The sequence below is a fragment of the Hydra viridissima genome, unplaced genomic scaffold, assembly GCF_058129835.1.
Source record: "Hydra viridissima isolate aposymbiotic clone 2 unplaced genomic scaffold, HvirCarnegie_v1 scaffold_9, whole genome shotgun sequence".
NCBI lineage: Eukaryota > Metazoa > Cnidaria > Hydrozoa > Anthoathecata > Hydridae > Hydra > Hydra viridissima.
Window position 1 is genome coordinate 10854052 of NW_028324308.1, and position 12004 is coordinate 10866055.

General features: G+C 27.7%; 1 protein-coding gene, 1 long non-coding RNA gene and 1 pseudogene across 4 annotated transcripts in view; 1 reads left to right on the plus strand and 2 right to left on the minus strand.

Annotated features, from left to right (window-relative positions):
* The window catches only part of LOC149883972 (uncharacterized), a 312658-nt pseudogene that overhangs the window by 82204 nt on the left and 218450 nt on the right, over nucleotides 1-12004 (minus strand). The gene's annotated exons all lie outside the window — the stretch shown is intronic.
* Nucleotides 1-12004, minus strand: part of LOC145185452 (importin subunit beta-1-like) — a 47245-nt gene that overhangs the window by 6261 nt on the left and 28980 nt on the right. For both annotated transcript variants that reach the window (XM_090097253.1, XM_090097254.1), the window contains exons 11-13: nucleotides 11318-11445; nucleotides 7842-8061; nucleotides 7364-7505 (exon numbers count right to left, since the gene is read on the minus strand). In XM_090097253.1, the coding sequence (XP_089953379.1) occupies nucleotides 7364-7505; nucleotides 7842-8061; nucleotides 11318-11445 (490 nt within the window). The remainder of the gene's footprint in view (nucleotides 1-7363; nucleotides 7506-7841; nucleotides 8062-11317; nucleotides 11446-12004) is intronic.
* LOC149883984 (uncharacterized) lies at nucleotides 58-7808 on the plus strand. The gene is made up of 3 exons (XR_016455489.1): nucleotides 58-3473; nucleotides 5623-6131; nucleotides 6195-7808. It is a non-coding gene; the product is annotated as an uncharacterized LOC149883984 (long non-coding RNA).

Sequence of the window (12004 nt, forward strand, 5' to 3'; positions counted from 1 at the left end):
GAACGATAAAAGAAACTGCTCTAAATAGTTTCATGAGGGGAAGAAAAGTTGCTTTTTTCTATCTTTTTTTTTTTTGTGGTTTACATATTGCCTGTTGGGACTTATTTGTCTCTTTTTGATTTTTGAGACAAAAAAAGTAAAAAAAAAAAAAACTCTTTTATTTGTATGCAAATCTTCCTGCATGTAACACTGAAAAACTGTCATACATATCCGATATTAAATACAAAAAAATTGCTGTTGTGGAATATTGACATTAGTGTTGTGGAATATTGACATTAGTGTTGTGGAATATTGGTCTTCAGTGAAGTCAAAATTCTTCCAAAATTAACTTCAAGTTAATACCAAATTAAAAAGATTCCAAGTAAAGATAAATTGTCTTGTTACATGGAATGGTTTAAGTATACATACATTAATTAAAAAAAACAAAACAAAACAAAAACCAATAAACAGTTTGGTTTTTAAAATGAACTTTAAAGTAAAACCAGAAGTGGTGCAATTAGAAAAGGTCTTCTGTAAATTACTGAAAGGTAAAGAAGATTCATGGAGGGTTACCCAAAGCCATTAAATTCACAAATGATGTTTTAAAAGTCCCACTTAGAATACTTTCAGAATGGAATTGAAAATTCCATTTTTTTAAATGCCACATTCTTATAAGACAATTTAATGTTAAAAGTGTTATGAAACTGGTTATTGGTCTTATTTGCTTTTTACTCAGGGTATTTGCAAATTTATTTACCCACTAGTTTATAATATTATAAAGTTTCTGTTTATGTATTAAATATTAACAAGCTTTTTCAATTATTTAACTGGTTTAAAGCAAACTTTCCTGAATGAAAGTGTAAGGTTACAATCCTGTTCAAAGCATGTTAAAATCCAACATCTTATAAGATAGGTGAGAAGTTTAATTATGTATGAAATGCATAATCAATCTACAGTAATTTCAAGTAAAGGTTATTAAAACAAGATTTTTTATTAGAAATTTGAATGCTATTATTGCTAATAGAATTTGAATTTCTAATATTCATTGAAAAATGTTCAAACTTTTTTGAAAGTTATTTAAACAATTTCTAAATCAAAAAATTTTTCCTCAACCTATTTTGTTAAATATTTAGACAAAAAAAAAACAAAAGTTATCAAGACTAATAAAGTTAATAATGAAATAACTTCATTAATTGTAAAATTTTGAAATAATCTGTTGGACCAAAGCCTGTCATCAAAATCATCATTTTAAGCTTCATTTTAAATATAATATCCAAGTATAATATCCAAATTTATACTTCGAGTCCTCTGCTGCAGTGTATGTGCTAAAAACATTTAGATATCTTTAAACACATCTAAATATTTTTAACACTTAACACTTAAGAGAACAAAAAAACTCTCCTTCAAAACAGAATACACAACAGTTGTGTCTTCTCATAAAAACAGAAGACACAACATTTATTTATTTTTTTTTAAAAAAGGATCATTTAGCCTTTTCTACACAAATATTATGTAACAACAACAAGGTAATTGTCAATAATTAACTGAAGAATTATTTCTAAAAACCAATAATATTAGAGTTTTCATTCTTATATTTCATAGATTATTCTGCTTTCTACTAAATTAAATTACAAAATATTTACTAAGTTAATTAAATATCTAAGCATTACTTGTTTGGTTGGAAACTTATTTCATAACTTAAGAATTTTAATAAAAATTTCTTTGCTGTTAATATAGTCTAAATATGGTCTTGTTGCAACCCATGGTTTTCCCAATGATAAGATATCTTAATGGTGCGATAGCATGTGGTCCTCTTTTAACTACAACATTTTAACATGCGGTTTAACAAGGCAGCCAGTACTCTAAAAATTTATATCTTGCTGATTACTAAAGCTTCTCAACTGTCCTAAAATTCTTCAGCAACATATTACATACAGATCCCTACTAATTGTTGACAGTTTTGTGCTGCACATTGCCAAGAAACTATTTAACAAGAAGAAAATGATTTATTAGCAAAACTAAGCCGCTAGTTTTATCTATAATCATTTTATCTGATTCAGTCAGTGCTTTTGTCTATGAATAGAATTTTAAATCACAGTTATTATGGATCCTAATAGTGCCAAAAACATGAGAGCACCACTTATATGGGGTGATAGTATACACATTCAAATGTACTTGGATATACATATTTTGAAATTGCTAAATTTTATAAGTGGAAAAAAATTGGATTTCAGTTTTTGTGATAAGTAACATGCAGACAGGAATGTGTTTAGGGTAGGGCAAAAATTTATATATATGGCTTAATATTGCTTTACTATGTGAAAAATTGATCAAAATATTGTTAAAGTGTTAGCTTATTTTATGTTCTAAGATGAAAATGTTCTAAAAGAACAATAAAACACGTCATTTCTTTAATTTGTTACTGCAATGATGTTCTGAAACCAAAACAGATCTTTCTAAAAAATAAATACTATTATTCAAATTATTCTGATTTCATTAGTATGCACTTCTTAAAAATTTAGTTGTACAATTTTTTAAGGCTTAAAGTGCAAAAACATAAAGGAAAAAGTTGATTAATGGAAATCATTAGTTTAGTGAAAGAGCAAAAAAAGTTTGAAAGACAGTGAACTCAGGCGCATAAGTGTCATAAACTGCATTTTTGAGTGCTCAATTTGTATCAAGACTGTATCACTGATGTCTTTTAAGTGTGTTTCTTTTATCCATTTAAACTCACCAGACCAAAGTAATTTATACTCTTTTACTTACAGCTTATTCATTTTATGCAATAAAAATGCATTAATGCTAAAAAAAATCTTTTTTTTTTAAAATTTTTATATGATTGTGCAAGAAAGTTTTAGTAGAATTTGCATTGAATGTTGTATACAAAAGTTTTTGGAGCCTTTCACAAATCCTGTGCCAAATCCTTTAAAAAATCTGGTAGTGTATTGGTAAATGCCAAATAGTTTATTAGTTTGCAAACCAATCATTAATGGACCTGATAGCACCCTAATCTTTGATGTAATAACCCAAATGGAATTGAATCTCTGGCAGGTTTTAATGAATCATCTGTACAAACTCCTTAAAAAAAAATAAATTCTGCATTTAGTTCAGCCCATATCATGGAGAGCAGTTAGGCTATTACTTGTTGAAGTAAGTTCTGGTTCTAACTGTTTGTTCATCATCGAAACATTCCAAAACTTTAATTTGGTCATCACAGTCTGTTTGTTCTCCAGCCAGGCTATACAGAAAAAACTGATGCTTTCATAAATTCATCTTTTGATAATTTAAAATGGAGGTGTACTACTAAAAGTTCACACAGTTTACTATTACTATCCAGGCTTTATCAGTCACAAAAATTCTTTTTTGGGACATTAGAGTAAACAAAACCATATTGGATAAGGTACAGGTGAGACAAAACCTACTCAGAATATAAAGGCCAGTTGTTGAGCTGAGTTGTTGAGCTGAATTGTTGACCTAAACAGCAAGAATCTCAAGTAGGGATTGCAATCCCGCACACTTTTCAATCCCGCGGGATCCGCGCAGAATTTTTTAATTTTTGTGCGGATCCCGCGCGGGATTAGTAGGTTTCTTATGCACATTATAAAAGGCAAAATGACAATTGTATTTTTCTTTCAAGTATTTCAGAAAAAATATACTCAACTTATGAAATTGATAAAATAAGGTAAATAAAGCCAAAAAACACAATTCATTTGTAAATCAATATAATTCTTAACATTTAATGAACAAAAAGACAAGCCAAAGTACATAGGACATCTTTTAGCTTTACGTAGAACGTCTATTAGCTTTATTTTTTTTTTTTAAATATCAAAATGAGAAAATCATTGTAAGAAATGCGCTCTTAAGAAACAGACCCTACTTAAGGTATCATCACTTAATCTATTCCTCAAAGGACTGCATATGTAACCAGCTGCTGAAAAAGCTCGCTCGGCCTCTACGCTTGTTGGTGGTATGGTCATCAAGTAACTATGCGCTATATCTTGAAGCTTGCCTCTTACTCCATTACTTTTATAGGCAGACATTTCCGGCTTCAATAATTTATCAAAGTCTAAAGAATCTAAATTTGGTCTCTCCTTTACATTTTCTGTCCAGTTTTTCTTGTCTTTCTGTGTTTGATTTTCCAATTCTTTTTTCAGCGATAGAATTGTAGGAGTAAGTATTTGGGAACTGTTAATAAAATCTACAGCTTCTTTTTCTTTGAGTTCATTTTCTTCGTCGGATTTTGTAAGTAAACTAGTAGTCCATTTAAATTCTTATTACGACGTTGTGTAAACCTCACACGAAGTGCCGCGGCTAAATCTATGCTCAAAAGTGATGATTGCTTTTGCAATTTATCTAGCATAAATTGAAAAGTTGTTTCCGCCGTGACAAGGTTCGATTCTCTCCTGCATAAAAGTTCGAGACCAAGTTTTAGTGGTGCTAGGCAAATAATTAAGTCATTGATTTGGGACCACTCTTCTTGGGTGAAACGAATTTCTGACCCAATATCAATTAAGGCTTTTTCAATACAATACCAAATACCAATCAGCAGATGGTCGGTCAAAATCATTGTCAAACCATATTCTTTATTTATAACTTCATCATCCTCAGTTTTACCATATTCATCTTCTTCTTTACAATTTTAATATGTAGTAAACGATTCTTCGACTTCTCCGCTGTTTTTCTTGTATAAGATATCAATAACTGCAAGTTGTATTCCATGAGCATAACATAGTTGTTGATAGCAACTAACTTGACGCAATATTCTGCATTACACGATCCATGGATTCGAATCAATCCAAGATTAAAGTGTTTCGCCTCCTTATGTAAATTTAAGTTTAAGTATCTCTGACTATTTTGTGATGTCCATTCGTCAAACGTTATTGAAAACTTTTGATTTTGCTTTTTTAGTGATGTGAATTTTTTCATTATATTGACTTTTACAGAATCTGAGAATTTAACTACCATCGATCTTATAGTATTAGGTGAAGTAGGAAGCCGGAAACCACTCTTTGAAAACAAGAACCGTAAATCTGAAGATGTGCTAAAACTATTAAATGTAAAGCCGAACATAGCATGCACTTCGCATTTTCTTCATCACTTTTTTAAAAATATTCTATATAGTTTTAATTTGCGACATGCTTAGTACTTTTGTATTAAAATCTTAATGTAAATAATTTTTAAAGACTTTTTAAAAAGTAGTTTTTAAAAGTATATTTTTTATAATTATGCACGCACGTTTTCAATTTCACGTTTTCAGCATACTCATTAACAAAAATTTCAACATACTCATTAGCGAAAATTTCAACATAATCATTAATTAAACAAAAAAAAATTTGAACGAGTTCGACCAATGTTTTGCTAAATAATTATTTATTTTTGAATGATTTTTTTATATTTATAGCTAAGAAAAATATTTTAATAGCTGAAGATAAATTTTTAAATGGATTTGTTTCGCAAATACATTAAACACTTTTAATTTGATATTTTTTTTGTCTTTTTAGTTTAAAAGAATTGACCTTTTTTGTTTAAAAGCAATAGTTTCAAAATCCCGCCAATCCCGCGGATCCCGCAGTAGTTTTTGCGGGATCTCGCATGCCTTAAATTTATGTGGGATCCCGCGGGATTGCAATCCCTAATCTCAAGTATAAAAATAAAGGCATCATTTAATCATTTTTCTACTTAAGAAAAACGAAGCATTGGAATTTTACAACTTTGTAAACCTATGAATAAGAGTTTGTTAAAGTTAATTTTACTTAATAAGAATGAATACTTATATATCCTTGTGAAACAGCAATTGTATTTAAGAATTATAGATCATCGAACATTAGTCATTTACAGTATTTTAGAAAATTTAGAAAAAAATTGTTTTAAAATTTTTTGTTAGAAAAATTATTTCTTAAGTGAGTTTGTGTTTGCGAAAATAATAGAAACCCTATCACTATGATATTAAATAAAGAGATAATGAATTATTTTGTTTAATGTGCTTTGTAAGTCTTATTCAAGAGAGCCACAAAAGCAAACTTGAAGAAATTTTGTTAGGACTAGCTTTTATACATTTGCTCTTCCTTAGAAGCTATCATGCCTGTGTATGTAGTTTAAAACAAAGATTGGGTTTTAAAGATAAGGAAAAGACTTAAAGGGCTAAATTTGATGTTGCTGTTAAATCTACCTTTATTAGCAACATCAAATTTAGCCCTTCAGACTGAAATTGATAGCTGTTGCTGAAAAATATTTAACAACTTGTTGATATTACTCTGGAAAATTTATGTTATCATCATTTTGACTTTTCTTTAACTTACAAAGAGACTAATTTTTCACTCATCATAAACATATAAATTCAATTTTTTTCACTGATAAAATTTAATAATTTAAAATTTTTTATCTCAAGACACTCGGATGTGTATATTATCACTTCATACAGGTGGCGCTCTTGGATCAGCTAAGTTGATGTTATAGCAATCTATGATAACAGTGATCAGTTCATGTTTGCAGAGCTAAAAGTAAGACTTTCTTTAGATCAACAAGGGGACTATTTGATGTTCTTTATTCATTTTAAATAACAATTTGCTACAAATACTGAAACCTGATATACTAGACACAGCATGAACCCATTATGAAGAACCCACACCTCTTCAGGTAGACCACTTACATCAGTTTAACAAAAGTAGAAACTAATTGTATGCTTCTTTTTTCATACCAAATCATCAGTATAACAAACTTATAAAATCTATTAGGTCAAAATATCTGGAAGTACAATTAGCACATCATCTATGATCCCTAGATTTTTTTTGATTATCAACTTTACATTTAAGCTATTTGTTTTGTAGGTATTATGGTACTTTAACATTCCTTCACAATAAAATTACCATACGCAGCAAAATGAGACCACAATATATATAATATCAAAGATGAGAGTTATTGACACACTACACCTTATAAAAGTTTTGTAACATTTGAAATGAACACAGATATATTTTTGATAAAAGATATATCATTTGGAAATTCCAATTCTAGCATAAGTAAGTAGATATCAGGCATATATCTTAGCATATATTGATATTGAATATGCTATTTGTTAAATATCAGTAAGCAATCGAGACATAATTAACATATGCAAAAAGCAAATTGTCCTATTAAAATGGCCCCTTTGAAGAAAAAAAAAGCCATAACCAACTTTAGATTTAGTAGAAAACAATTACTTTTAAGCTGAAGTTAATTTTCATATTGATTTTGATCTAACAAAAAGGTTTTAGCCAAAAATATTTAAATAAAATAGAGACAAGTTTTGTGTTTTATTCCTCACCTAGTGGTGTGCTCTTCTTAAACTTTTTTTTTTAATAAAAACAGAAATACTAAAAAATATTTGAAGTATGGTAATGCTTACATTCAACTAATGTTCCTACAGCCATAAAAGCATCTTCTTGAACACCTCCTACTTTTGTCATGTTTAACATTTTTAGTAGAGCTTCCATACAGGCAGCAGCTATTTTATGGGCATCTTCAGGCTTCAATTTACGAATAGTTGCCTAAATATATACTCATATAAAAACAACTAACAATGTAAAGAATATACTAATAAAGTAAATAGTCTATACTAACTAGTTAATCTAATACAACTTGTTTCCAGTATTGCAAAAATTAACAAAGTAAATAGTATATTTAAGAAAAATAGCAAATTAAGGCATCTTGCACTGTACTACATTAATAATTTTTGAAATTTATTTAACTTGATCAGCTGATATTGGAGTAAGCTAAAAACTCTGCATGAATGTAGATTTATAGAGAATGTAAGAACTTCAAAACAAAAAAAAACAAAAAAACAAAAAAAAGGCATATCTAACAGATAAATAACAAAAAATTACTTGAAGAGTAGCACAGAGCAATGACTTAAAATCATTATGCTGGCTGTAATCACCAACTTGACTACCAGATTCCTCCATTTTTAATATTGCTTGCATCTTGTTCAAAATATCAACTGTAATTTCCTGTATCACTAAATAAACATCTTTTGGGCTATTTTTTACAAGCTCCATGACAGCTTCATAAGCAGAACTTCGTAAATTGTTTAAGTGGGCATCACCTCTAAAAAAATTTTTTATTAACAAACAATTCAAATGTTTAAGACTTTATTTTTGTTTAAAATGAAGCTAAAGACTTTATACTAAAAACCATAATTTTCATATTAACATTTAACAGTTGTTTAAAGTCAGGTTAAATCATTGAAATTCAGAGCTGCCACTTAAATTTTTATCTAAATTTGTTTGCTTAAATCTGTTTAGGGATCATTCACATATTATGTAATCATGCCTGATTATAGGAGAGAGGGGATTAGTATGTATGACATAAGAAAGTTAAAAAGTTTAAAAATGTTATTTTAAACATTTCTATCTTTTTGAGATTTGAATTTTTTTATAAGAATGTGTAAAGTACAGATAGTATTCATCAGTCACCTTTTTGTTCTTTATTTGTGAGTTTTTGCTATTTTTCTAGCTGCTTTTCCTTATCACATATTTTCAAAAGGCTAAAACATCTTAACTGTAATGAAAACATGCCAAAAAAAAGAGTTTTTTTAGGTTGCTTTGACAAAATAAAGATTACCAAGAAGAGAAATCTTTCAATGCTAATGCTAAAGAAAGAACTACAAAAAAAAATTTTTAATTTAACTTTCATATCTTTTTTTGAATTGGATCTTAATTTCAAATTTTAAATACTTTATTTTAATGACTTTTAAATATTAAATTTGTTCTCCTATATTTGATGCTGCAAAAAAGAGTTCAAATATAATATGAATCTGTAGATCAAGTTTTTAATAATGGAACATTAAAACAAATTCAATTAAAAGATTAAATTAAACTCAATTAAAACAAATCTAAAAGTAATAAAACCATAACTTCAGTTTTTAAGCTTGTTTGTCTCATGGCAGTAAACATATTTTTCTCTTATACCACTGAAATTGATCATTCACCAGATTGGATTGTAATAGTATTTAAAAACTTTAAAATTTGTTAAATAGTTATGCAGCCTGAGAATATTAACATGAAATACTTGAAATTCAATTATTTTTCATTTTAGAAAATTAAAGAAATCTGAAGGATAGAAAATTTAGTAAATGTGCTATATATTTTGAATTAATGGATAGAAAAGATTGTGTAAATTAAATGGTCTTGAACTGCTGACTAAAAAATTAGAATTGTTTAATATAAAGCTGACCACTGATGTAGTTTGCTCTTCAACTAATAGTGCTTAAGGAAAAAACAAGCAATCACTCAATTTAGCTTTGCCATTTAGCAGTAGTAGATGTAATTTATAAAATGATGGTAATACTAATCAAAATGTCAATGAAAAAGATCTTGATGATGATTTTAATATCTTCAGTGATGACAATATGGATCAGAATAAAGTTTTTGAGCAAGCTCATAATTTCTTCAGAGCTTCAAAAGATTTAATTAAGGTTAGAGAAATAATTGTAACTTTTAAAAGATCGGCTTACTTTAAAAAACTACACTTTAAAATATTATTCTAAAGATTAATCTGAACAAAAGCTAGTACTAATTTTGGATTCAAAAACTTGTTGGAATTCAATGTTGGCCATGATTTAAAGATTTAGTAAATTTAAAAAATTATCTGCTAAGTCTTGTCTGGCATTGGAAAACTAATGGTGTCTGATGAGCTTAAAGTGATTAAACCAATTGTCTCAGGTTCTGAAAGACTAGTAGAAGGAAAGCTATTTATTGAAAACTGTAGACAATAAAATTTATGTATAAAGAACTTGATGCTCAAGAAAATTTAGCAGAGGATCTTAAGAATCCTCTGATTAAAAGAATTGCTCATAGAAGAATCTTGTTGGATTATTAGGATTTTTAGATAACCCAATAACTTAAACCCAATTAAGATACATATAAACACTTTAACTAGATAAGTATTAGTAATATTCAAAGTTCTTAAAATTATTTGCATTCTAAAATTTTTTCCTGAGAACAGTGGGAATTCACACCCACTAATCATACATAGAATAAAGTAAAAAAATGTGCAAAGATAATATAAGATAAAAATAAGTACAATTATAATCAACATTATTTAGTTTGATGTCTAGAATTGAAAGACAAATATCACCACCAACAAGGTTATAACCCACTTATACTGAAACTTTATTAAATGCCCTGTATATTATGGTGACAGTGTGGTGTCTTATACAGCATCATGGCAATTTTAAATTTTTGCATTAAAGCAGGCTAAATAATTTACAAACTTTAATTAGCCTAACTTTTTAGTTAAATTAACAACCATTACGCAAACATACTTGCAGCTTTTCTACTACAACATGATTTATTGATGGCATGAACTTATGTAATTTCTGTATATTAGCTTACAATTTAACTCATTGTAACATATTCAGAAAATTTGAAAATCATTTAATCTTTACCAAAAAATGGAAACTTTTTATGAAAATGCCTAGAGACACCATAATGATCAGAATTTCATCAGTAAAGAAACCAATGTGAACTGTTTACTCATGTCTAATGTTACTTGGGCAAGATTTTGCTACTTTGCAGATCAAGAAACATGCCAAAATCATAGAAGATACAGCACACAGTATTTTGGGAAATAAGGAAGGTATAAGAAATCTAACTAATTTTTTCAAAAATTGCAATTGCTACTTTGCAGTTTCAACAAAAATATGCTCTTTTATATACACAAAACATAATTAAGCAAACTAAAATTTAATACAGATTGCAGCACATTTGTTTTTAGCTTAATAAAAAAAAATTTTATGCTACTTAAGTTCTTATGTCATATTTTAGAAAGGCAATATTTGGCATGAATGCAAACATTTTCTTTAAGAACAAGTATGTACTTATTTGGGAAGTATAATTGCTTTTATTTGCTCCACTTAGACTTTTCAAGCAGTTGCAGGTTTGAGTTTGATTATGACCTATCAAAACTGTGACAACTTGAATACCATTTTTCTCTTTATTTCTATAATAGCTAATGGTTAAAAATACATATTCTATATTAAATTTTTTGACTTTTTTAACTAAATAACAGAAACATTCCTGTTGCAACACAAATATGAAATAACTGCATTCAAATTATGTCTGTGACTAAGTGGTTAAAATCCTTTATATAAAAGTGTGCAAGAAAAATAACTTTTTACAAAATGTTACATACATGGTCTATACTTTACTGATTGTAAAAAGGGTGCAAATTAAACCAAAAAGCAAATTTAAAACTTGTTGCAAGCTATATAATAATAATAATAATAATAATAATAATAATAATAATAATAATAATAATAATAATAATAATAATAATAATAATAATAATAATAATAAAATACCTATCACCCGTCTGAACAATCTTTGAAATTATAAACTTGAACTTGTTAGACAAAATAAATGTTTGAGGTTCATCTTCATCATCACCAAGTGCACTTTCATAGGCGGCATTTGCCAATGATGAAAATGCCTAAAATGAATTTTTTAAACAATTTATCAAAATTTCTATTTTGGTATTTAATAAAACATGAAACATTTAAAGGTTCAAAAATCATCCATAATGGTGACCTCACCATCACCTTACTGGATAATATAACAAATATATACCATAAGATAAAAGTTTAGTTACCATAATAATGTAGACAATAACAAAAAAATCAGGTATTTTTACTTCATGTAACTGACTTTATTTTTTATATCATTAGCAGGATTGGAAAAATAGAAACTACTTTTCAATTTAGACAAATTTCTATGAACTTTTAAGGAGTTTAATTTTTTGAAAAAGCTCAACTTTTTTAAAGTTCTGACTCCTGGCTTTTTTTAAAAGTCAGACTTTTTTTTTTTTTAAAATATTTTTGACTATAAAAAAGTTGAAATTTTTCAAGTCAAAATATTGCTTTTAAAGAAAGTTAAGTTTTTTTGAAACTGTCTCTTAAAAAGTTTGCTTTTTTCAAAAGTCAGAAAGTTGTTTTTTAAAAATGAAACCTTTTGAAACTCTGCCTTTCAAAAAATCAGAATTAAAGGATTGC